The 26631-nt window shown below is 45.6% G+C and overlaps 2 protein-coding genes across 4 annotated transcripts in view; both read right to left on the bottom strand.

The window, feature by feature from the left end:
- Window positions 1-713: 713 nt before the first annotated feature.
- Window positions 714-7850, bottom strand: SEC11A (SEC11 homolog A, signal peptidase complex subunit). The gene is made up of 6 exons (XM_075764952.1): window positions 7742-7850; window positions 7471-7580; window positions 5402-5551; window positions 1589-1708; window positions 1168-1225; window positions 714-1002 (listed from the first exon to the last, which is right to left on the bottom strand). The coding sequence occupies exons 1-6, from the start codon at window positions 7790-7792 to the stop codon at window positions 952-954; spliced, it is 540 nt and encodes a 179-aa protein (XP_075621067.1). The 5' UTR covers window positions 7793-7850; the 3' UTR covers window positions 714-951.
- Window positions 7851-7942: 92 nt separating this feature from the next.
- The window catches only part of ZNF592 (zinc finger protein 592), a 42074-nt gene continuing 23385 nt past the window's right edge, over window positions 7943-26631 (bottom strand). For 2 of the 3 annotated variants that reach the window (XM_075764951.1, XM_075764950.1), the window contains exons 5-10: window positions 21164-21340; window positions 20198-20357; window positions 17043-17321; window positions 15534-15646; window positions 11311-11446; window positions 7943-10143 (exon numbers count right to left, since the gene is read on the bottom strand). In XM_075764951.1, coding sequence (XP_075621066.1) covers window positions 9604-10143; window positions 11311-11446; window positions 15534-15646; window positions 17043-17321; window positions 20198-20357; window positions 21164-21340 — 1405 coding nt within the window. In that variant the 3' untranslated portion in view covers window positions 7943-9603. The remainder of the gene's footprint in view (window positions 10144-11310; window positions 11447-15533; window positions 15647-17042; window positions 17322-20197; window positions 20358-21163; window positions 21341-26631) is intronic. The other variant, XR_012837504.1, reaches the window with a different exon arrangement.

Here is a 26631-nt window from a genome sequence, read left to right as displayed (position 1 = left end):
AAAGCTGTTGCACGTGGTGACAAGCGGTTTCTTCTTTCAGACCTCAGGGCCATGGAGGCTTGGCCTTTCTGTAGCTTTCAGATGAGCTGTAAGACATGGCCAGCTGCAAGGATCATTAGAGACCTAAAACCTGTTTCCAAAACTAAGAAAATTTTACTATTCCATCCTACTAAATCATCCCTGCCAAAGAGCTATGGGTATTTCCCATCTCAATTCTTCTGTTACCTAGTGCTGCAATCACAGCTTATCCACAAAGTAATCCTTTGCCCAAAACACCTCACAGTCTTTAAGCGGATTATTTCAGTGTGATTTACAGAAACATAGAAATATGGAATGGATCTACAGCTCAGGACTGCTTACTCTCCAAAAAGAAAGGAGAGGAGCAGCTGCTACTGTTCATTAGAGGATAAGTTGGTTTGCCAGGCTCTAGGAGTCAATCTGCAACGGCAAAGTCCAGGCACCACCCCCCCAAGGGAAACGAGGCTGCACTCGGGGCAAGAATGAAGAACGTGGCAGGGCTCATACTGGGCAAGATGCAAAATCTTTATTCCAGTTCTGAATTGGAAAAAACATCACCTCCACAGCTCGCCGTTTGACAGTTCGGTCAGCACAGGGAGAGGTCACGCTTGCCCAGTGGAGGCACGGACTTAGAGGACACAGTCCTGTAGGCACTTTGAGAGGAAGCTCAGCTTCAAAGTACAAACACTGAACAGTTTGGCTTAAATTTTTAATATAAAAAACTCACTAAAAATGCTAAAATGTGACAAACCATTGGAAATACTATGACAAACATTCGCCCTTATGCAGTAAAAACCAAAACAAACCCAAACTGGCAAGAAGCTTTGAAATGCATGTTTTCTTCTTCCTCCTGGCATGTCGGACCATCATCTACTGAGAACGTTCATCTAAAAAAATCCACGGCACCTTCACCTCATACTTCAGTGCAAGAGGCTACTCTCGATGGACCAGCACAAATAAACCCAGTAAAAAGAGGACTGCATACTGTAAGAGAAAGAAGAGAAGACACAAGCGTGCACGTTCACATCTAAAGATGTGGTAACAGCAGCAAACATACAGGGTAAATGGTTCTGCCTGTGCATATAAAGCTCTCATGAAGTAATTCTAGTTGGGGTGGGAGCAGGAGGCAGAAAATGAAAGAGCTCTTACCTTAAATTTTGGATAATCATTCATTAAGATAGTCACTATTCCAATATAGGGCACAAATCTACAAGAATAAAGGTTCTATTAAAACAAACCATATTCAAGGGTGTGTACTCATGCATAATAAGACCGTGCCTTGCAGAATAATTTTGATGAAAATTCTGATCATGGCTGAACACGCCCTGCTTTCGCATCACTGTTGATCTAGCATCGAAATCTCAGGATGCAGCTGACAGCTTGATACCTTCACTTAAGCCCTGCTAAGAACTGAACTACCTTTGTTTTTTAACTCCCCACAGCACCTTTTGAAATGCTTTCAGGCAGGTCACAAAAACCCAGCAGGGAGAGTTCAAGAGGACAGGGGGATTAGCAGATGGCATTGGGGGAAGGCAGTGTAAAAAGCCACGTCTTTTTCAACTTCACTTACCCTCTTGCTCGTCCTACTACATCCTTTTTCTCCAACCAATGCTGCCCTCGTTTGTACAGCCCTCTGTCATCAACGGCGTTATTGTCTCCCTTTGTCAAAAATTTGATGTCACCGTTTTGCCTAGCAGAGACAAGACAGGTAAGTCAGAGAAAAAGAACTTATTAAAAGCTGCTCTAGAACAAGTGCGTAGAGACTAACACAAAGAGATTAGAAGCAATCGTGTCCTACGAGTTCAAGCAGGATAAAAAAAGGGACACTCTGTCAAATGCAGCGGAAAGCAGATGGTTTGGAAAAAAAACTGCCAAGGGAAGAATGAACTCTGGCCCCAGCCAAGCTTTCCGGCAGAGTTTAACCAGCAGGATGAGCCATTTCTAGCAAAGACACAGCTATCATCGCTTTGCTTTTGACCTCTCTCATGTCGATGCTTCTCTTGCTTCATATACAAATGTTGGGTTCTGGGCTCCATACTAGCACCCAAAATGAGATTTTGGGGTTAAAGCATACAGTTCTACCCAGTAGTGGTCAGAAGCAAGCTGAAACTTAGAAATTATTAGGAAAGGGGGACAGAACAAAACAAACAATACCATTATGATACTGCATGAACTCACGATGTGCCTACATCTTGAATGTTCTGTGCAGTTCTGAACCCCCTAGATCCTTTTTTTTGAAATGGAGAGAAGAACTGGCAAAGGTTCAGAAACGGATAACAAGGCCTGGAACCACTTCCATACAAGAAACAACAGACCAGGACTCTTCAGCCTGGAAAAGACAGAACTAATGGGAGATATGACGGTAGTCCAATGCAAACGACACAGACAGCAACAATCAAACAGCTTTTCAGCACCTCTTCCAACACAAGACCTAGAGAGCACCACGTGAAACTCAAGAGGTAACAGGTTAAAACAAGCCAGAGAAGGTGTTATGCTTAACTAACACAGTACAAACTAAATCACGTCTCTCTGGAAGGATATTTTGGATGCCAAAATACTGTATCGGTTCAAAAAGCGACCAGGTAGTCCATGTAAAAAAGAACTGTCATTTTGTGCCTGAAATCGTAACTTGCTGAAAGCAGGGAAACTATTGCTACACACTCTCTCTAGTATTTAATTCATCCTGAGGTGAATTAGCTGGTGAGAAACAGGATCCTGGAGCAGATGAACCTTTGCTTTGACCTGGAAACAGCTGCTGTTATGCTCTAGCTTTACACACCACGTTACACGCCCTTCCCCAGTCATTTCCACTCAGCTTGCTGGACAGCCGGCAGTGCTTGCTTAGAAGCAGCAGTTCGTGCCGCTCCTTGGGCATCGGCCGGCCGCTCTCCCTCTGGCATCTGAAGGCAGGTGCTGGGCAGGAGCCTTCTCATTGTTCGGTTCTGTCGGCTTGCTCACAGAAACAACAGATCGGATACAACTCAGGAAAGCATGCAGAAGATCTTCTCACACAGCTCACGCTGTTTTCGTCATGCCTGAATACCAATGGGTGTTACTTGACAGGAGAAGTTTGGAAGGAAAAAAAAGGGGGAAAAAAAGAACAGATCTTTCTTCAAAGCACATTTGGCTTACAGTGTGGGAGCAGCAAACACTCTAGGAGCTTATGGATAGTCTGGAAAAAGATGAAGATACCCAAAGGTGCAGATAATGTCATTTCAGCTCTGAAGACTGATGGCGTAGGAGCGCACCGTTTTATTGAGCGGATTCAATGCTCTATCATGAACCGGCGCAAGAAGCCCACAGCACAGTGGCTCTGCTGTCTGAAAGGTGAATGAAATCCAGTCTGGCTGTCCTGCACCAAAACCACTAAGTAAATTTTTACCGCAGACTCTGTGTTTAGTGATAAAGAATGAACTCAATTTTGCTCTGAACAAAGAAGAAAAGTCTCACAAGTAAAAAACCATTTCCTCACTGAAACAATACTGATGTGAACTGGAGCCCGAGTGGCCACCAAATCACGGAGAACAGGGGTTCTGTTTTCCTTTGTTTTGATGCTCCTGTCAGCTTTTGCAGAGACTTTTCACAGTTTTCATATTCAGTCCATAACTACAGGAAGAAATGGGAAACTCCAGCCATTCAGAGGACGCTCTTGAATTCCAAACTGGCACGAGAAAAATGTTCTTTAAATAGTAAAAGCAGCAACCGATACCTCAGAGTCCTGCCTTCAGCGCCCAGCCTCACGTCACATAAAGATTTTAAATTTGCCTAACAAAGATCAGGTTTGTGCTTGGTTGTTTTATTTAAATGAAACCTAAAATACTGGAGAATGGCTTTACTTCACAGAATCTAGGATTGGTGCTAAGGTCCTGTTCTGTTAAAAAAAAAAAAAAGTGCTGAATACCTCAATACCTAGTGCTGAGATAGAGCCAGGCAAAAAAAAAAAAAAAAAAACAGCGGTGGGTAGTATCTGGAGATGAATTGCTGCAAAGAATGCACATTTCTGCTTCTCCTTCCCATACGCTGGCTGAGAGTGGAGCAAGGAGACCCTGACCTTTCTTACCTCCTCAATAATCAGCCCAAGGAGCAGCACCAGAGCCCAGCTGAGCCTTTGGCATGCAATAGAGGAGGAAGAACATAGCGTTTCGCTTAGAAGAGTTCCCAAGACATCACAAAAAGTGCACGTGCAATGTTAGATATCAAATTTACCAAATACACTGACCTTATTTTTAAATTAGTGCTACCAAAGTAAAGTACTTTGAAAACTGACATTGTTAAAAAGTTTTTGGCACAGAATAAATCTGGACAGCAAAGAATCTGCTCTGTCTACTGGGAGAGGTGCCATTCTCTCATTGCCAGGACTTCAGCTGGACTATCTGTGTGCACGGAGCTGGTCGACCTTGACGTTGGGCCAGACAAATGGTCTGGACATCCCAACAGCTATGGCTGCTATGCACGCTTGGGGGAAGGGACCCTTCTCTATCCCATCGACCTCACTTGACTCGAGCAATCCTCAGATACCACCTTTACGTACAATTCGAGTGATTCACTTAACGTAGGAACAAGATCTCCGAGCACTGGTATAGCCCCGGTTCATTCATATTGCAGCAGAAACAGACGCTGGGACCCCACCCAACCGTTGCCCTCTCAGAGTTCGCGTGAAGAACCAGAGATTCAGTTTTCAGTCAAATGCCTTGCGGGGCTGGTTTGTACCCCCACACACTGACCCAGAGCAGTCACAGTAAAATGGGAAGGCTCATGGCTGCAGAGGAAGCCTTGCTTGGAAAACCAAGCCCTGTTCAGCAATCAGACCAGAGCAACTGCGCTTCATTCCTTCAGACATGCAACCTGTGAAGTGTTTAGAGAACAAACAGTACACAGGGAGCACAGCACACAGAGACTCCAAGTATAACAATGCAAAACTTCCTACAGAGAAGGAAAGAAACACCCTGCCTTTACATGAGAGCAGGAACCAGGACCGTAAAGACAAGCTTTAAAATAATGCACCCTACGCACAAAATACCCTTCTTCACAAGTTCTACCTCTACAAATGAGTCACTTCACACACACAAATGCAGCCGTACCTACGAGAGACAACACAGCAACGTGACGTAGTGGCTTGGGATGGAGTGATGGCACGGGAGACATTAAGTGACATGGGGAGTCCAGGATACTGGCACAGGCTCCCCAGCTTGTGCGTTCTGCTGGATGATTTTACAAGCAAACCAGGGAGGGCACATTTTGTCTGTCTGAAACTTCTACGTTACTTCCTACAGCACCTGGATATCTGTTACTGACATCCCACCTGTTTGTTCACCCAAGGAGATGAGGAAAAATACAATTTCGCTAAACATCCGCAGTACAACTCCCCAAATTCTTGACATACTTCTCATGAATTTTCAGGACGCGATGGACTATAGGAATTTCCCTTCCTTCTATCCTAAAGACCACGATTTCTCCCACTCTGATTGGATCTTCAATTCGGTTCGTGAGGAACAGGAGATCTCCTCTGTGAAATGCAGGCTCCATGCTTCCACTGAAAAAGAGAAGAGGAGCAATTCAACAATATTTAAACGCTCAGAATCAGGTTTCAGAGTTTATAGTCCTTTAAGAAAAATCTCACAAGAACCTCACTGAAGGGCTCCTAAGAAAACCACGCTGGAGACCAGGCAAGTCTCTATTGCAATCAGATTTTACAATATTATTACAATAACCTCTACTACAATCAGATTTTCAATCACCACACTACCCGCAGTTTAGGTTTGCTGGGAAAAGTGTGCTGCCAGCAGCCGGTGTTAGAAGCACACCAAATGGGAAAAGCCTTCTGCTTTCTTAATAACGACAAGGCTGATGACAAGCAGGATCTTCTCAACTTCTGAGCTCTTCATCGGTAGGGCTACGCTGGCAACACTGCAGTGGTGGGAAGCTTTTTCTATTTAATTTATTTTTACTTTTTTTTGCAGGTAGACAGATCATCCTCGCGAACAAAGCACTGAAAACATACGGGCTCTTGTATTCCCATCTGGAACAGACAGACGGGCGTGCTAAAAATTTGTTATTGTGATTCATCGCTTTGCTTAATGATCTCATTTCAGGCGCTGCTATTCAAGTTATTTTTTTCCTGTCTTGTAAATGGCAATTGTTACAAAATACTTAACCTTCTTAATTCCAAATAAATAATGCAGTACAAAACAAAATGATGAACTTTAAGTACCACATACGTTCATGTTTTATCTCGAGACAGCGCAGAAGATGCTCTTCAGAATAGAAGATCACATCGCTGAAGAAGGGACATGACCTAATGGCCCCTGCCTTACTCACTGGGAGGAACAGCGTGAAACATCTCCCCTGTACTTCACAGACCCATCAGGAGGCAGCTTTGTTAAACAGCACGTGGTAATTAACACGGATGTAGAAACACACAGAAAGGCCAATGTGGCCACAGAACAGGCTCCGTGCGATACCCGCGCCAGCACCCGACAGGGGCCCAGGAACTTCGGCTGCAGGAGGGTGGGAGTCACGCTTGGTGGTACCCGCTGCATGGCGCTTTTGCAGGGCAACATGCAACACCTAAAACATATCCAGCTACAGAGCGATAACCCTCGTATGAAAGAGCTAAGGATCCCCTTTTCCTGGCCTTGTTACAGCTGGCTAGAAGGCCAGGAAAAAACCAAGCAGCTGCGAAAGAAGAGTTAGCGGATACTTTTAAGGATGCAATGTAACACAAAATAAAGCTCAGCAGGCATTTCAGCAAGCCAGCTCCCATTTAAAAGACCCAACAACTCCTTTTCACTACACGATTTATTGCCTGGTATCTCAAAGATTTCAAGTTCCTTTTCGCTGACCAAGGCTGACCACATATTCCAGCTATTCATGTAGCAGCAATAAGACCTGCAGACAGCCACAGAGGAGGCACCTGCGCACCGCCACGTTCTGCTACCGCAACTTCTGCTACAGGAAGCGCCGTTAGCCTCAACGAGACGACGAGCTCTGCCGCAAACATTGCTTTTATGTAGGGACGATCCCTCCCAAGCCGCGGGCTGGTCACCCCCTGCCTCGAGGCCTTCCTTTTTCAAGTCTCTTTCACCTACACTGCCGAGCATTTCTCCAGGAGGTTTGGTACGACCCAGGAACACCTAGCTTGCGCTCTAGCTGCATTTCTTTGAAACCCTCCCTCCTCTTTCCCTTTCCTCAGGGCCACCTCTCTAACGTACAACCCAGCGAGATGAAGAGCGAGATGCTATTTTTACGTAAGGCTGCCAGCCTCATTACTCACTTCCTGTTCCCCTGCCCGTTCCTCTGCCATGGAGAGCCCCTCGCCCGCCGGGGACGGGACAGGAGCCTCCAGCTGTCCCATCCCTCTGGAAAACCTCCTCGGGGCCCGCGGTTCTCCAGCCTCGCGGTTCTCTCTCACGGCTGAACGAGCCCACACTTAACCCCCCCCGCCGGATTTACCTCAGCACCACCACGATGGGGCTCTCGCTGCCCGTCACCACCATCAGCCCCTTCCAGATCATGAGGGCGGACGAGACGATCATACCGAAGTTCAGCACCTGGTAGTACAGCTGGGGGAAGGGGGATGATGCCGGTCAGGCTCCGCGGCCCGGGGTCAGTCAGGCTCCGCGGCCGGCCAGGACAGGGCAGACACAACCCGACCCGACCCGACCCGTCCCCCCTCCCCGGGGCGCGCCCGGTCCCCCGCCCTCCCCCGCCCCCGGTTCGGCACCTGCCGCTTGTTCATGCGCCGCACATCGTCCAGAAAATCCAGCGACAGCATCGCCGGCACCGACGGCGGCGGCGGCACCACCGCCCGCCCGGCCCCGCTTCCGCTTCCGGCCGCGTCACCTCCGCTTCCGGCCCCGCCCTCTCAGGGAGGTGGCTGAGGCGCGGCCATGGCGGCCTGAGGTAAGAACGACGCCCAGGCAGGCACCCTTGGATGCTTTTATTTGCAATACTTTGAAGTAAACATCATAGCAAGGCACAAACGCCGCTGCGGGTTAAATAGATACGTGATGGCTCGGGAGTGCCCCCTGCTATCCTTAACTCTACATAGGCTACCTGGTAAAACATCCCCTAGGCTAACGTACACCGTATCAAAAAATACAAAGAGTCCAAACTGTTCGTATCAAAACACGTTGAGACGAGAAGGTGAGCGATCCAAATGCAATAAGATAAATAGTTCTTAAATTATTTAAACATTGTCATAGTAAACAATAACGAGCAGGGTTCTGGCTCAACATAATAAAAAAAAAATAATGGTATGGAAGATATTTATATTACACGAAGCACGTGTGTGATGGGGGAACGAGTGAGGAAAGAGAGTCAATATGACTACATGGAAAGAAACGTCTCCCAAGTGACAGGTAACGCAGAGCCGCGGCAGGAGAGCAACCGATGGAGCGCTAGCCCGCGCAGCACCGCGGTTCCTGGAAGAGCGACTGACACAGCGCCAGCCCTCGCAGCACCGCAGGATGGCGGTTCCTGGAAGAACTACTGATGGAGCGCCAACCCTCGCAGCACCGTGGGCCGGCAGTTCCTGGAAGAGCTACTGACGGAGCACCAGCCTTCACAGCACCATGGGATGGCAGTTCCTGCTCCCCTCCTCTGCCGCAGCAGCTCAAAATGAGCCGGTCAGGGAGCCCTGGCACCGAGCCGATGCCGTCAGGAGTGCCGGGATGCTTTTGCTCCAGCTGATGCCGTGGAGACCGGCGGGGGACGTTTTCCCCTTCTGGGACGGTGCCAACCCGCCGCCCGGCTCTGCCTGAGCTCTCCACCGGGATGAGCCACCGAGCACCGGGCCCAGCTGCACCCACTGGGACGGCTTCCAGCAGCACAACTCCACTGACGTGCAGCCAGCGAGTCCCCAAGGGGCACTGGGGTCTCCTGAACGTGACACGTGGCTTTGAGCTGTGCTCACCCGAGAGAACAGGGGCTACAAAATTCTCTTTGAGGATGATTCACATCCAAGACATTTCATTAAATTGCCTTTTGGAAAATAAGGTTGTTATTTGGGCAATTAAAAGAAAAATTAGCACAACTTACAGCTTGAACGCGTCCCGTGTTAACACAGAAGATCCCAGATTGGCCAGCATGGTCCTGATAAGCGTGTTTTGCTGAGACAGCGTTATGAGTTAAAATGAGTAAAACAAAAGCAGGATGGGAAGAGAAAAAAAAAAAGCCATAAATAGAAGGAGAAAGAAAGCGAGAGAGGGAAGGCAAGGCTGGGGCTCCGGGCAGAGGCTGAGGCAGTGCACACTCCAAGAAGAGAGCTCATCTTAAGGAAACTGCAGCTGCAGAAAGTGCTCCTTGATCCTCAGGAGTTGGACAAGCTCCAGCGAGGATTCCTGCCCTGCTTTCCCTTTTCACCTCTCTGGTCTGGCAGAGAGTTAGTGCTTAGGATGCAATGGCAGGGTTTGTTTTTTTTATCTTTTTTAAATTTCCCTTACAAATAGAAGTTAACGGAAAGCAATGTCCATCCCAAGAAATCAACAGAATATTTCAAAGATTCGCCCCATCCCCACCCTTATTTTGAGTAAAAAGCCCCCAACAAACCCCCCCCGACCAACCAAAAGGGGTTTTTTTTTGTTTTTAAGTCTTAAGAGACTTTGAATGATTGTTCTGCGAGGTGCTATTAGGACCCTCCACGCCACACGTCTGACTGTGTTCACAAAGAGCTGAGTCACTTTTGCACTCTTTGCATTTCAGGTTTTCTTCTTCCACTGTAGTGTTCATCTCACCGTTATACCCCTCATGTCCGTTCTCGCTCATCTCCCTTTGTAACTTCTGCCTCTCATCTTCCTCCTCCTCCTCCTCCTCCTCCTCCTCCTCCTCTTCCTCCTCCTCTTCCTCCTCCTCCTCCTCATCTTTTACTTTATGAACAATGAAGAGGTGTCTGTTCAGAGAGATGTGAGAGGTGTAGCACAAGCCGCAGAACAAGCACTGGTAGGTGGAGCTGTCTGTCTTGTGCCGAGGTATGTGTTCCTGAAACTCAGTACTGATATCTGTTGCAAATCCGCATTTAGCGCATTTCCAATGTGCTCTCAGTTTTTTGGCTGGCGGCGCATCTGAATCCGCAGCGGTCTCTGCCTGACCCAGCTCATCCATTGCCATCCTCTTTGGAGATTTTGCCTTAAAAAAATAAGATTTAAAAGTTACTTTATTGTTCGAGCCCACGTAAGAAGCAGCGCTAAATTCCACATGCGTATCTGAAGACATCAGAGGGTGAATACACATTGGTATTTTGATACCAACTAAATGAAGCCACGCCTTGGGACTCCTGTGCACCACCTTTCCTACCAGTACCCAAACACCTCACCCCAACATGCAGGATCTCAACTGCTGTCCTGCCACGTGAGATGGGAGACCTGGGAGGGGCTGGCTGGGCAGAAACAGGATGGGGAAAGAGGATGTGAACCTGGTGTGGGACGGAGGAGCCCACAGAGCAGGGACATGGAGATGTTCGTTAGCCCAGACACGCCTTCTCAGATTTAACTCTGAATGTCTTCCCCTCCACTCGGGCTTTTTCTTCATGGCACCTCTCGTTAACTCATCCCCTGTCTCATAATCCTGCAGCCTGCCTTTCCTCCCAAGAGGATGGTTCACTTGCATATGTCCCTTCGTGTGATTTTGTTATCTTGTCATCCAGCAGCAGCACGGAGCAGTCTTTGTTTAGGATACATCTTATAGGGTTACAGATGAATGAAAAATTGCAGTGATACAGAAAATGTATGTGTATTTTTAAAGTAAATGGAGCGAAGAAGCCCAATCATCCAACCCTCCACTCAAAACCAACCCGAAATAAAAGTAGTAGTTAAATTTGCTGAAAAAAAATTACAGAGTCCTACTTAGGAGGAATGCAGTTCTCGTAGGTAATAATGGATCTAATAAGTATTTTAAAACAGAAATCTTTTGCAACTAGTAGAAAAAACAAGGGAGAAAGAGGAAAAATGTACCAGGCTCATCAAGAGAGTGGCAGGGGAAAACAAGGGTAGTAACAAACCTAAATTAGACCTGGTTACAAAGTAGACTGAAAAAAGGCCAGAAAAAACACAGGGCTGCACATTCAAGAATATCTTGAAAAATGCAAGATATGTTGCCCTGGTGCTGCTGCAACTCAGCTGCGCTTTCAGACACTGCTAGAGAGAAGCAAACTGGATGGAGTTGAGAGGAGGGGAAGGAAATCTGCCATATGGACGAGAGGGCCTGACTGCCACAGGGCTGTGGCTCAACGTAACACCCCCAGTGAACAGCTACTCGCCAGGTAGGTTTATTTTTCAATGAAAATGTATCAGTTACTTCTGCTGTGTCTCTCTCTCGAGCTTTTGCTTTGGCCATCTGGGATAAGTCTGGGTTTTTGATGCCGTGCATGAGGCTGATGTGATTCTCCAGCATGAATGGCTGAGGAAATGTCTGATTTTCATCTGTGCAGTACCTTGGAAATACAAAAAGGGAGAAAATTTATTAGACGAAATGCCCAGCTCTGTTCGTTTCCATCCAAACAGCTCTTCGTTATGTGCTAAACCAATAGGTGTCATTGGAGACAGACGCTGGTGACTAATGTACTATTAGATTACCAAAATATGCAGCAAATCAACGTTTTAATAATAAAACATTACCCCTAAGAGAAATCTAGAATAGCTTAGAATTTACCACAGTAAGCATGAATGAGAATGAAAGCAGGGCACGTCTTATTTACAGTGTGGTACTAAATAAATACAGGGACTCACAGAGATCAGGCCCACTGTAATACATGCTACACAAGTACAAGATAAATAATCAAGATGGAAAACGCGTGGGAGAAAAATGACTCTCAGATGGGAGACCTATGCACAGAGGGACCCAATCATGACTCGTATAACACCGAGGAGGCTGCAGCAGAATTGGGTTCTGCACCCAGCCTTCCCAAGCACCAGTGCAGCATCCCATCTACAAGACCACATGTATTATAACACACTCAAAATTCTTACAAAACTGCTGAACTTCCAACTTTAATATCAATAAGCTAGGCAGAAACACTCATGAATGCATCGTTTATATGTAACTATTCACATTAAAACTTGGTAGGATTCAAGAGCTGCCGGAGAGCATGGGTGACGTTTCAAAAGGAGGTGTGAAGGGGCTGTGCCATCCTTCACACTGGGATGACCGAGGTCTACTGAAAATAAGCACCAGGTCTCGCAGACACATAAACCACCCCCTTGTAGCGCGGTGAAGTACACAGAGGTCTCCGTTAACAACTGGGAAACCCAAGATTGACTTTGTACTCTTCTGCTGCCCACCAGTGTGACACGAAGGTCCATCAACTACGCACTGACCCAGGCAACGAGGCAAGTAACAGCAGGCTTCTCTGAAATGCACAAATTGCAGTTGAAATGTAGGCAGCGAGGGACAAAAAGCAACGGAGAGGAGATGAAGTGTCTCTGGGCAACAGAGACATCTTTTAAAAGGAGAGAAGATAATTCCTACTGATCTTCCAGTAACTGGACGGAAATTAAACAACAGTAATGATGTGAAAATACAGATGTGCTCATTGAATACTTCTGTTTTTTAACAGGAACCGCTTAGATGATAAATCAATATTTAATGATGATGGAATTTTTCTCCCTCATGGAAGAAAGATGAGAGGTTATTAAGTGGTATTTATCAAAAATAAACATGTTGAAAATCAAGTGTACCAGACAGTTTGTACTTAAGACTTGGAAAATAAGAGCAAGTTCTTCTAACAATAACCAAGTGAATTATGAAAGAAAATACACAAAACCTTGCAACATTTTGCAGTTTGTCCTAATTTAGAATTCTTTTCATGTGAGCAAGGAAAGATGCTTTCCTAACCTGAATTACTCCAGTGACAAGCTTGGCAGGAAGGTGTTCAAGCAAGTCCTCCATCACTGGTTTCTCCCCACAAATTTAACAGAAGGCAGAGACCTAAGCAGGGCAAGGGGAGAAGGGGAGATCACAGCTTGAAGTGTGAGAAGCCAGAGGGAGGTCACCTACAGGATACCATGCCAGAGTCACAAAAATACTCAGTTGTTGGATCAACGACAAATTTTACTCATGCTTCACATGGAAATCCAGGAAAAGAAGGTGACACAAAGTTAAGGCGTCAAAACCCCTGAAGGGAGTAACAGCGGAGACTGATACAAACTGCCTGGTGGGAAGAAGGAAAATGGACACCAGCAACCAGCAAGGGAAAAGAGAAGGAGCAGCGGGGAGGTGTGACGCCTTACAGAGTGCAGAAAAGAGCAGAGGAAGAGTTCAAAGAGATGGGAGGATTTGCAGTCATGGAGGAGATTTTTAGAACAGCACTCTGGACAAACTAAGAGGGATCAAAGGGGAGACTGAACACAAGACCTCGGATCCAAACAAAGAGCAGCTGTTGGGATGAGTATTTCAAGGAAGAGGTTTCATTTGAGGAGTGCTGTAATTTCAGTAAGTCTCCCACTACAGTGATTAAAGAGAGCACAACCACTGTCCAATTAAGACGTCATCAACAGATTTTGAGAAGGAGCAACTACAAGCTTGAGAATTAAACACAATCACAATTCACTGGAATTTCTAGCTGTGTCTTCTCTGCTGTAAGCATGCCATGACCATGGACCCTTGGGTGAAGCTGTGGATCCGCAACCATGTGTCATACTCAGAAGTAACAGAAAAACTGGACTCCAGGGCCTGTACAAGCTAATGCATACAGCAGGCTGGCACGTCCCAGGTTGTTAGGAATTTCTATACAAATCATTCTTCCCAGCTAGGCTTTATGTTAATTTTGATTCCAATACACTGCAGTTTGAAAACAACCGATCCTGAGAGAATAGATTTATACAAATGAGGTACACATAACTCCAAAGACCGTCACCCACAAACTTAAAGCATAATGAAACATACTTGGAACCAACATTTCATCTTCTCCAAAGGTTCTAAGTCAGAGCACAGTTATAAGAAATGGAAAGTTTATAAGTCCTGGCTGAAAAATGCATCAGGAATGTACTCCTATCAGGCCCCAGAGGTGATGCCAATACTTGATCCATTTACTAAAAGCTACTGTGGCTCACTAGGCAGTCCAAAGTCATAAAGTACCTGAGGGATGTACTCCTCAAGACAGGCCTTTAGTAACTTAAGTGCAGTAAAGTGACAGCACACTTTTCTGAAACACTTGCATTAAACTAAAATTTTAGTTGAATAAAAAAAATTGCCCAACCTACATCACTGCAAACTTCCCTTCCGACACAAATGTGCTTTAATGCTGTTTCAGAAGGATGTCTCAGAATGAAACAGGAAGCAAGTCTGCATGGTTGCTCGGTACACGATTTATTCTGCAACAGTAGATGAGAACGCAGCAGTTGTAGAGGCAGTTTTGTAAGCAGTGGGCTTTGTCCTGAATTGAGACTGTATTCACAGTTAAGATACTGTCCTGGTTTCAGCTGGGAGAGAGTTAATTTTCTTCCTAGTAGCTGGTGTAATGGATGAGAATAATGTTGGTAACACACTGATGCTTTTAGTTGTTGCCAAGGGCTTTTCAGCTTCTCATACTGGCCTGCCAATGAGAAGGTGGAGGGGCCCCAAGAAGCTGGAAGGGACACACGGAGGACAGCTGACCCAAACTGGCCAAAGGGATATTCCATACCGTACGACGTCATGCTCTGTATATAACTGGGGAGTTGGCCGGGAGGCAGTGTGGCTCAGGAACTAGCTGAGCATCAGCTCTGGGAAGTGAGCAATTGTGCTGTGCATCACTCATATATTATTATTATTATTATTATTACTACTACTATTATTATTATGTATATATATTATTTTCTGTCCTATTATACTGTCTTTATCTCAAGCCATAAGTTTTACCTTTTTTTTACTTTCCAATTCTCTCCCCCATCCCACTGGGAGCGAGGAGCAAGCGAGCGGCTGTGTGGTCATTTTAGCTGCCTGCCGGGTTAAACCACAACAAGTATGCTCACCAGCAATGACTTTCATTCACTGCTGATTTACATAGCTCGTCTGAAGTCTCCAAATCCATTTTCCAACTCTGAGGTGCATCTTCCCAAGCAAATCCAGCAGGCTTAATTCTCCATTGCCCTGCAGCTTGTGCAGTCAGGTTTGCCTGTGTAAAGTGGTGGCAAGATCTAGTGCCCTGGTTCATTAGGATTTTACAGACCTTGTGTACCACTTTTTTCACAAGGAAGGCACAAGAGTGATGCATGACTACACCAACCACAAAGCAGTGAAAGATTGGCCTGATATTTTATCAGCTACTGCACAAGGGTGCACAATATAATTCTCAATTTGCACCTGCAGATCTCAAATCAAACCTTACCCTAAGTTTCCAAAGGGCATTGTGGAGTCAAAAGTAAGGACTTATTTTAGCCACCAAGTCTCTCATGTTTAACATACTCTTCTTCTTACTCTCCCTCAGTAACTTACAGCCTGGAGTAGACAGGAGCAGACATGATCTATTACAAAGGGCTTCCAAACTTGAAGGATTAGCGTGTCGTTGAAAACAAATTTGAAAAGTGGCATTCAGTACGTACCAGCAAGTATAAACTTTCTTTGCTGTGTCGTGATTATTGCGGATGTGTCTACGCAGACTGTTGGAGGCATTAAATGAGCGTTCACACTGTCGACAGGGATATCTCTTCATAGACTAGCAGAAGAACAGAAATATCTTTTAATAACAGGGAATGGAAGGCACTGACTGGATTCTGACATTCCCATGCTCTTCACCTGGACCTTACCTCTCAGGTGCAAGAAGTCTCTCTTCCACTGACAAAGATCACTGAGATTTTGGGGTCCCACTTATAGTCAGCCCAACAGGTGGTTAATACCAGCACCGGTCTTATAAAAACCAGGACTAGTTAAAGCACATGCTTGATTTATTTTTTATTTTTAATAGGAATTGCATTAACTGCTTGTCCTGTGGGCTCATTTCACTACAGGACCCTCTGCAGAATTAATTCAGTGGAAGGTCCCTTCTGCCCCAGAAGAAGGCAGGACCCCAGTGTGAAGTGCAAGTCCACTTACCCTTCTCTCTCCTCATAATTAAGCACAGTACAAGGGCAAGATGTTAAAAAGCATCACATAGTCCTGCTTGTTATCCATGTATGATATCCACGTCCCACTACGCAACTGCCCCGTAACTAGCCTTCTCCGCCTCCAGTCCTTTGTACAACCTGCATGCGTTCCATTTAAAATCTTCTTAGACTTGTTTAATGAATACATATATGTATTGAACACAAATATTTGGCAAATTTCCTACTTCTACAGAATTAAAATGGAAAAATCCAGCATTCTCACCCTGCCCCCATCTTCTCTTGATACTTATCAAGCGGGACAATCCAGCACCCTCCAATCAAGGAATCAAAGACCATGATCCAGATTTCCACAGCCTCTGCTCATGGGACTCGAGAAGGGTACCTCAGTATATCAAACAAGAAGTCCTGATGCCAAAGTACTAAGAAATCTGGCTGCACACAACATCTTGCCTATGTTCTGCCAGCGAGCAAGGATTAGCTTGACAGAAATAGGTCAAGACAACACCAGGCTTGAGCTGGATGAAACCAACAAAATTGAGATTTACGGTTCTTATAACGATAGCTCTGCACACTGCACGAGTCTGTTACTCTTCCCCAGGTACATGTAGTGATATCTACCGAACAATACATCATGTGGAGGAACTGTATGTCCTTCTGTAACTTTAAGTCTACGTAGTTCAGATCAAGCTGTTGAATCAGTAACTGGAGAAGACACGACTTTCCATCCACTTACCCAGACAAGCCGAAGAGGAAGCCTGACATGAGATGCAGTGGGAGAAGGAAGAGCCAAGAGGATGCGGTACACAGGTTGTAGAGTGTACGATCAAGGACAGAAAGTGTGCTTACCATAGGCTACATCATTTTTTTTTGTTCTGGCCCTGAGCTTACTCCTCAGTGAGCTGGCAAACAGATTCTCAGTTTCTTTTTGCCCCAAATATTAATGATTATCAGACTCTTTTCCTAAAAATCTCTTGTTACCTCGTTGAAGTGTTTCATCTGAGTCCTTACCCTTCCATGGCTTCTCTTCATGTGGGACACATAGGTTTCCCGATCAGGGATCCACTGTGAACATTCCTTGCAAGTCCAACCAGTTCTTCTCAGTCTGGACTTGGATTCGGGATTGTGTACTTCCACCCTCATGTCCTTCCTCAGCAGAGGGGAGTGGGAAGTCCCATTGGCTACCGACAGCTCCTTTGGTGGGGTATGAACCTGGTTCCTTGATGCCTTCTCAGATTTCTGTCGAAAGTTTGAGAGCTCCTCAGGATTTTGGGGGACTCCATGAACACCCTGGATAACAATAATAATGGAACCACAGATAACGTTTATATGTAATTCATATTAAACACCTTTATTTATAAACAAATAACATTTATTATTTAAATAAATAATTTAAGCTCCCCATCCCCCAAAACAATATGTTGATGTCTTGCTCCTGCAGCTCTTCCCATTTCCCTTTGAAGCTGGCTGCAGTGCTTTCCCCGGCAAGAGATTTTCCCAAGAAACATGAAGCTTCTATTTATGTTTTCCTGCATGACAACAGCAGCTCCTTGGTGCTGCCTGTTTAACATCTTGGGAGTTCTGAGAACTCTGGTTAAAAAAGGGAAGATGTAATGGAAGAGAAATGTTAATTGTCATTATTTCAAGAGCCTAAGCTCTAAAAATACGGAGCTTTGGTCAGCTCTGAATTAAATGTTTGCTGTTATCTTGGGGGGCTCCAAAGCTGCTTCATCTTTGCTCAAGGGACGGGAAGAGATGAGCTCTTGGTTTCTCCAACCCTACTTTCTTCAATTCCACACCGTCTATTGCTATTTACGTTTTCACAGTTCAAAACTGTGCTCCTGACAAATAAAAGCAAGTGTAAAGCCAGAAACCAGCCTTATTAGGAATATGTCTCCAGGCCCTTTGGTTGTTCAACAGGCCAAAATCCAAAGTCCCCCAAAAAGTTATTTTAACAAAGAAAATTGAACATAAGGAAAATAATCCAGAAACGAAGAGCTGTGGGAAAGCAAAAGCAAGCAAAATAGCAACATACCAAAGAAACCTCAAGAAACTCCCCTAGGAACAACAACAGTTCATCCACACAAAAGGATAATTTAGAGGTTTAATTGTGCACCGTAATTAATAACGGGTAAAGTTTCAACACACAAAGGCCCCGGGCCTTTGGAAGTCTTTCTGTGGGTTAGACACCAAACAAACTTCAAAACACAAGGTCTCATCCGAGAAGCCCGTGTGCTTTGCACCTGATCCAGCTGACCTCCGCAGAAGCTCTTTCATGCCATAGCAGCTGCTCCACAGCACTGCCAGCTATTTGGGGTAACACGAACAGTTCACCTTTCTCCCCATCTGGAAATCTCAAGAGGGTTTTCTGAGCAAAGAGTACATTAGTACCCATCGCTCCATTTCTCCTGCTATTACACCACTGCGGGGAAAAAAAAAGGAGCGCAGAAAAATGAACTGACTTCTCTGCAGAATCAATAACAGGAACCAGACCTTCTAACTCCTACTCTTACACTTCAACATCTGAAAGCCAGGAAAGATGAGAAGGCACACTGTTTCCTTATTTTGCATGCAGGCACACATTAGACAGCACCTCCTATAAATTCGATATTGCATAAAGGAGCAGGATCTGATAGGAGATGAGATGGCTTAGTGCAATTACTACCCTGCCACAGACAAAGCCTTCTTCAATTACCATCTCAAAGACCTGTAGATGGCCAAATACAGCTAAAAGACAAAAGTTTTGTAGTGGAGACATCAGGGTGCACTGCACAAACTGCTGCAGGCAAGTCCCTGGGCGTGGGATTTGCAAATGAGCCACAAGGAGTTGTGTACCTCAACTCAAGCCCATCTTTTAGCATTGGGGTTGAATGCCTCTTTGAAGGCACCAGCCTTAATCTCAACTCTATTTTCCTAGCTATAATACAGGAAGATTAGCAATCATCGACTTCACAGGAAGGCTTCAAATTTTAATTCATTACTGCATGCAAAGCATTTCCAGATTTGCAAGTTAAAGGCATGGGGGAGAGAGCAAAGGAGTAGTTTTGAATGGTTTTTCCTTTTAGGAGTGAGCTAACGAATCTTCTTGCTTTTTAAGTATAAACAAAATAAAGTCACTGATTAAAAAAATTATGTCACTTTTTTCCCTAATCAAAGGGAAATAAGACTTTGCAAGCTCTTTCTTCAGAATGCCACCAAGAAATCTTCTGAGAGGGTTTCCACAGCAGTATTGTTAGACACTGTACATAGAAACATACTAAGACAACAGAAAAATGTGGCGCTTACACAGATCTGCAAGTCCTCACATGCATCCCCCTAGAAACCACCACGAAATCAACAATAACCGGCTTTTCATATGTATAAAAGCGATGAGTGATACTGAGATTATTGCAGTGCTTACAGAATCACAGAATCATTTAGGTTGGAAAAGACCTTTAAGATCATGAAGTCGGACCGTAAACTGCAATATGATCCGTTACTGAGGGAGTGCAGGTTCGAAGCACTCTCCAGATGACCATTTCCACCAAGTTCTGCTGTTGCACACAACTATCCATTTCAGACCATCTTCTGGAGCAGCCCCAGTGGTGCCAGTGAGGCTGGTACCTCCAGGGCAATCACTTCTGTCTCTGTCACTCCCCTCTTGCAATCTGGTGTGGTTCTGCAGGCAAGTGGAGCAGCCAGGGGAGCGGGAGTTAAATCCCATGCAGCCTTTCGTTGAGGCAGCTGCAAAGGGGCCAAAGCTCTCCAGGTCAGCACCCAAAAGAGGGAGATTCAGCTTTCATTATAATTTATGAGTAACACTGTGGGCAGAGAATACTTCTCCCTGTCTCCCAACCAAAGATAAAGCTCCCGCCCCTGTTTAATCACTTCCTTGGGTTTAATATAGAACAGTTAAAAATCAAAAAGATTTACCAGTAGAAAACAACCCTTTGTCATAAGGTTAAATTACATATAGATGAGAGTAACTGCCTGCGTTATTACCAACTAATACAAAATGCTCTACTGATGCTTCCAGAGAATACTGTAAATCATTGTAGTCTATTTTTCCACTAATATTCTTCAAGAACCTTCCACTTCTTCACCCAATTTCCTCACACAGTTGATGTAAACTCTCTGCGAACTCAAAAAGTAGGACCTCGTATTGGTAAGAGGTGGGAGTTACCTACCTTAACATGCTGCATTAACTGCTGTTTCTGCATATACACCAGCTGACACTGCGGGCACTTAAACACTCCCACTAACAACTTGTTGGTGTTCTGCTGGAAGTGCTCTTGGAGCAGCTTCTTCTTGTTAAAGACTGTCTCACAAGAGCATTTGTAGATCACCCTGGAACAATTGAAAAAAAAGTAAACTCAGTCTCTCTTCATTAGTTATCTTAAGAAAACAGTGGAAAAAGTTCTCTCAGCAACTTCAGAAAGGGATGGGCTTCTGAGGAGGGCTGTGCTCTCAATGTGTTGTCAACACACACCCACGTGGACAACTGAACCATTAACTCAACTGGAAGAACAACAAAATGCCTCAGGCACATACCACAGCTTTCTAAAAATAAGTTTACTTCTATGCATAGTGTGTGTGTGTGTGTGTGTGTGTGTGTGTGTGTGTGTGTTGGTAAGTGCAGACAGATGGGAGCAAACTCAAAGTATACTAGCTAGCTACACATTACTTTCAATCCCACCTTTCCATAGTTCCTCCCCTAAAGCACACATTTTCGGCACTAGCTCCAGGCTTGGAGGGGAAAGCTACAGAGTGGAAAAAAAAGGCTTCTCTCTAGTGATTTCTGGGGGCAATGCTGCATGGTGTAACTCTCCTCTTCCAGTGTCCGCAGCAGTTGCCCTGGAGCCACCTACCAAGAGGTGCCACTGTGGGTCCTGCTGGACAAAGAGGCGACAATTAAGTTCCTTTTACGGATGTTCAGCTCTTCCCTGCCAAAACTCCTCTCCTTCTAAGGAGGAGATCGTGTTTGCACCAAGGAGAGCATGCTGTGACTAGGAACAGACCCCTGCTGGCAGACAAAATGGCAGATCTTCTCAGATGAAGACAGAAACCAAAAATAGAAAAAAAAATGGGAGGAAAAGGGGGAATCCTGGAGCTACCCATCAAAGAAGAAGAAGAGATAAACCCAGGATACTTACTGAGTAGTCTTGTGAGGCTCTGCTGGGTGCTGGCTGGTCATGTGAGCTGTGGTGCTGTCGGCCGACTTGAAGGCCATCGGGCAAAAAGAACACTTGTGGAAGACTTCGCAGTGTTTCTCGTGGATGTGCGCTTTCAGCATGGCAAGGGTCATGAAGACAACTCCGCAATGGATGCACCTGAGGGACACACAAAGAAAGAGCCGAGTTACAGCCACAGCGTTGCTTCCAACATACACACAAAGTGGCGCAGATGGAGGCAAGCACCAGGCTACAGTGGCTCCTCGTTCAGTCTCTTCAATAGAAACATGGAAGAGTCAAGGAGGAACACAATACAGGAATTCACAAGCCAGGCAGATCTCACAACTAGATGTTAGTGACAAGCAAACAAGACCTACAAAAGAAGCCTTCAGAGATTAAAACAACCCAGAAAGAATAAAGGAAGATGTGGTTCAGCAAAATGCCAGCTCTGTATCTGTAAAAGCCAATTCTGCCATAGGTACAAGTGAAGAACTGACATAAAAGTTATCGGTTGTGGTCAACATGGATGCACCAAGGGGAAATCATGCCTGGCCAATCAGATAGCCTTCTATGATGGCACGACCGGCTGGGTGGAGGAAGGGAGAGCAGTGGATGTTGTCTACCCTGACTTCAGCAAGGATTTTGACAGTGTCTCCCACAACATCCTCATAGGCAAACTTAGGAGGTGTGGATTGGATGTGTGGTCAGTGAGGTGGGTTGAGAACTGGCTGAACAGCAGAGCCCAGAGGGTTGTGATCACCCATGCAGAGTCTAGTTGGAGGCCTGTAGCTAGTGGTGTGCCCCAAGGGTCAGTGCTTGGTCCGGTCTTGTTCAACGTATTCATCAGTGACCTGGACAGGGGACAGAGTGCACCCTCAGCAAATTCGCTGACGATACCAAACTGGGAGGAGTGGCTGACACACCAGAAGGCTGTGCTGCCATTCAGTGAGATCTGGACAGGCTGGAGAGTTGGGCGGAGGGAACCACATGAAATTAAACAAGGGCAAGTGTAGGGTCCTACACCCAGAGAAGAACAACCCCAGGCACCAGTACAGGTGAGTGGTTGACCTGCTGGGAAGCAGCACTGCGGAGAAGGACCTGGGAGTCCTGGTGGACAACAAGTTATCTATGAGCCAGCAATGTGCCCTCATGGCCAAGAAGGCCAATGGTGTCCTGGGGTACATTAAGAAGAGCATGGCCAGCAGGCCGAGGGAGGTTCTCCTCCCCCTCTGCTCTGCCCTGGTGAGGCCACATCTGGAGTTCTGTGTCCAGTGCTGGGCTCCCCAGTTCCAGACAGACAGGGAACTACTGGAGAGAGTCCAGCGGAGGGCTGTGAGGATGATGAGGGGACTGGAGCATCTCTCGAATAAGGAAAGGCTGAGAGAGCTGGGGCTGTTCAGTCTGGAGAAGAGAGGACTGAGAGGGGATCTGATCAACGCTTATCAATATCTAAAGAAGATATTTATAAGAAGGGGCTAGATATTCTAGAAGAAGGGGCCAGACTCTTCTCAATGGTGCCCAGTGACAGGACAAGGGGCAACGGGCACAAACTGGAACACAGGAACTTCCATCTCAACATGAGGAAAAACTTCTTCACTCTGGGGGTGACCGAGCACTGGGACAGGCTGCCCAGAGAGGTTGTGGAGTCTCCTTCTCTGGAGAGATTCAAAACCTGCCTGGACGCGATCCTGTGCAACCTGCTCTGGGTGATCCTGCTTTGGCAGGGGGCTGGACTAGATGATCTCCAGAGGTCCCTTCCAACCCCTACTAATCTGTGAATCTGTGATTCTGTGAAAAGTATCTGTTACCTGTTACTCCAGGTAACAATAAGCAGTATTATTAGTTCCCAGACCAAAATGAAAAGAATATTCAGCCAGGAAATCTTCAGTAACCCTGTACAATTGCTTCTCATACTCCAAAGCACTAGAAGATAATGACAGCAACAGCAAAGATACTGAAAACAGCAACAGAAACACCCAAGGAACTGATTAAGCTCATTAAAATCATTAAGACACAGGTGTTGCCTGGAAAGTGCTTGTCTGGGAGTTGGATGGATGCTCCAGGAGGAGAGAGAGGAAGAAGCAGAGGTTGCACATGGAGCCAAAGGATTCTTCTCAGCAGCTGAAAACATGGACCTGGGGCCAAGAGGAGAGCCAGGGTCACCCCGCCGGTCCCAGCCTGCCTCTCCTCCCCATGCATGCCCGCGACAGACCTCGTCTGATAGTCCCCCAAGACGGCAACAACTGCCAGCCTTATTATATTTAACTTTAACACTCCTCCCGAGAACCCATCTGCCCGCTGTGCTCGGAGAGCAGCCACACACCAACACTACACGGGCACAGGAGGATGCAGACACCCGCCCTTGCCTGCCTCGGCCACACCAGCCGCGGGGTTTACCATCCCCATAGGAGCACCTATGCTGATCCAGGACCAGAACAGCCTCTCCTAAGATTCAATCACAATGACTAACAGTGGATGAAAATGACTAATGGTGGATCTCCGCTTAAGCCAGCGCTGCATGTATGGACCATTGCAGCGGAGGAGCTCAGCCAGGCCATCCAGGGGGCCAGCACTTGTCCTAGTTGGATGTGAGAGACACATAAGGGATAACTTCCTCCGGTGAGCCTGGAGTTAAGCCGCCTTATAAATATCTTTTTTCCTTCATTCTGAGGTCTGCTGTTTGCCCGCAGCACTGTTAGGGTTTGTGTGTTCGGCAGCGTTGCGGCACGGACGCTGCCATTGCAGATGGACCCCAGCTATCGAGCAACTGGAAGAGCTCCAAGCCCATATCAAAAACAAACAAGCCGCTAGATTATCCTTCCCTCCAAACCAGCCTCCCGACAGTGTTTAGGAAACAAGCCCGTGCTTTGAAGTTACACTTCAAAAGACGGTTAGGCAGAAGCCAGCCTGAAGGAGCCAAACCCTCTCCCCCCCAAAATATACACAGAAATGCTGTTTTCTTAAATTTAGAGAGGGAAGCAGTGACAACAGCTGGTGTCATCTTTGGGGAAGTGTGAAAATGTTCTGCTCGGGTAGCTCTGCCTTCAAGCCTGATCCTCATTCACGTGAGACGGGGAGAGAGACTTTCTATTATAGTAACACCAGGAACTGTGTTATTATGGAAGAATAAATTCCCACATATAAATGGAAGAACAAATGTGAAGCCTGACAGTAAGGTCTGGCTGGTACATCCAGGAATATCCAATGAGCTTCTTCCACAAACACTCCCTGAACTAACAAGAGATGGTTCTGCATTACGTTCGGTTTCGGTAAGTAGCTCATATAGAATTAGGGATGAAATAAGTACTAACTCAGGGTCAAATGATCATGAGTTAATTTAATTTACAGTAAATGGAAGTTTAAACAACAGCCACTTTGTAATCAAGAATCCCAGTGCCAGAAGGACGAAGTTTGATAAAGTAAACTAATTAGCAGAACAAAGAGGATGGAGGATGTCAGAGGCTTGCCATGTAATTTCTGCAAATTGCAAATTCTGCTATCATCTCCCCAAGCACGGGGGAATAATTTGCAAGAGAAGACTCTTGCATAGCCTCAGGGCAAGGAGGGGTGGCATAAAAGTCTTGAAAAACATCCTGTGAGAGAAGATAAAGCTTCAAGATGTTGTCTTAACCCTATGAACATTTCCTTTGCCATCACCTTCCAGCCCCTCAACTATCCAGATGGCACCAAGCAGAATGGGTCCCGCATCAGCAAGGACAGCTGGAAGGTGCTTGGAAAAGGTGGGGAGGTGACACTTGGAGCCAAGTGGAAAGGAGCATTTAGGACAGGCTTGTCGATTTTAATTTTTAACTGCAGAAGACCTTTCTCATTTTCAGTGTAATCACTAGCCATGACTAAAACCCAAATCGAACAATCTTACCCCAAATTTAATCGAATGCATTGGGGTACTAGCAGAAAAGGAGACAGAATAAGGACTGATCACAAAAACAAAACCAAACTTATGCATCAGAAATTCAAGAAAAACAGGGATACAGTGAGAAGCAGCACAAGTCGAGCTGATCCTGGGAAGGATTTAAAAGAACTCCTCAGCTTTTCAGCTCTGTGAATAACAAAAATGAAAGAAAAGAAGTAAAGTCGCTACGTGACTACAGGGCAGATGCCACGGATTATTTAGATACAGTCCTGCAACTAAAATTTATTTCTTCTGTTTTCAACAATGGCAATGACATCAACCCCGTGGCAGACAGGGAGGATAACAAGGATGGCACAGCCAGAAGTTCACCTGTCTAGTGGACTCAGTTTTCACAAATGAGCTTGAGCAGATGTGAATTAGAGGAGAAGTTAAAGAAATTTAGCTTCTAGAGAAACTGGGTAAAGCTAAAAAATCCGCAAGTATCATTCTTGAGCTCTGTCTTGGTTTAGAACTTCATTAATGTCCCTGGTACAGAAAGCAGATATTTGCTAATGACATCTGTAGATGGATGGAAGCTCTCATTGCTGACAAGGATTAAGGCATCATAAAGATATTACTGTAAGACATCTGGAATGAATCATGTTTTTTAAAAATGCCAGGTCATACACTTAAGAGTAGGACCAGGCTCTGCTGTACACTGCAAGCCCATCGGTTGGAAATAGAGGAGAAAGGACTTGCACTGGATTGCTGCTAAAAGACCAAGCTTCCTATATAATGCAGCTCAGGCCAGCGTAACCCTGTGACACAGTATTATTGATCGAGGCATCGATGGGGATGCTGCACAAGCAGCTCAGCACAGTGAAGTTGTGCCTGCATTTGGGATTCTCAGGTGCCAGTGAAGTCCAAAGAACTGCACCAAACCCATGGTTAGTTTTCTGACATCTACTCCATTCCCTTTTTTCCATCTCAGGGAAAACATTTTTTTCCCAGCTTTCCTCCTTCTCTCAGATTAACTCATTTTCAAACAGCCCAAGTATCACAGCCATTTAATTTGCAATGGAATTAATTCTTTGTTGTGGGCTGTGCCCCCTCAAATCAGATCCCACATAAAAAAACCTTATCTGCATATAATTAAATTCAGAATCGGGTTATTATTTGTCTCTTGTCTTCACAGTTGAAAGAAAAAGCCCTTGAAAACCTGTGTGATTTCAGAACAAACCACACAGTGGAGGCTTCCTGAATTTGCAGACATCTGAAAAGAACAGCTCCAAGAGCAGAAACTGCCCTATTGATTTCAAATTTCAAAGTATTTAATGGCAATCAGAGAAAAAAAAAGAACTTTAAGGAATCTTAAAAGGTCACCTAGTCTCCTCTCCCAAGCAAATCATCTGTGTCTGAAGAGCTGTGCTGCAGCGATCTAAACATGCCAAGGAGGAAAGGCTTGCAGGGAAAAGTAATGCCTTTTATTAAAACAATCAATTTGGCTGGAGAAAAGACAATGCACACACATACACACACCCCCATCCAGAACCCTGGGAGCCTTCCTCCATCTGTCTCAGTTCACGAGAAGTGTTTG

This window comes from Balearica regulorum, chromosome 12, assembly GCF_011004875.1.
Source record: "Balearica regulorum gibbericeps isolate bBalReg1 chromosome 12, bBalReg1.pri, whole genome shotgun sequence".
Lineage (NCBI taxonomy): Eukaryota > Metazoa > Chordata > Aves > Gruiformes > Gruidae > Balearica > Balearica regulorum.
The sequence above is the reverse complement of the archived record's forward strand: the minus strand, read 5'-3'. Positions and strand labels throughout refer to the sequence as shown.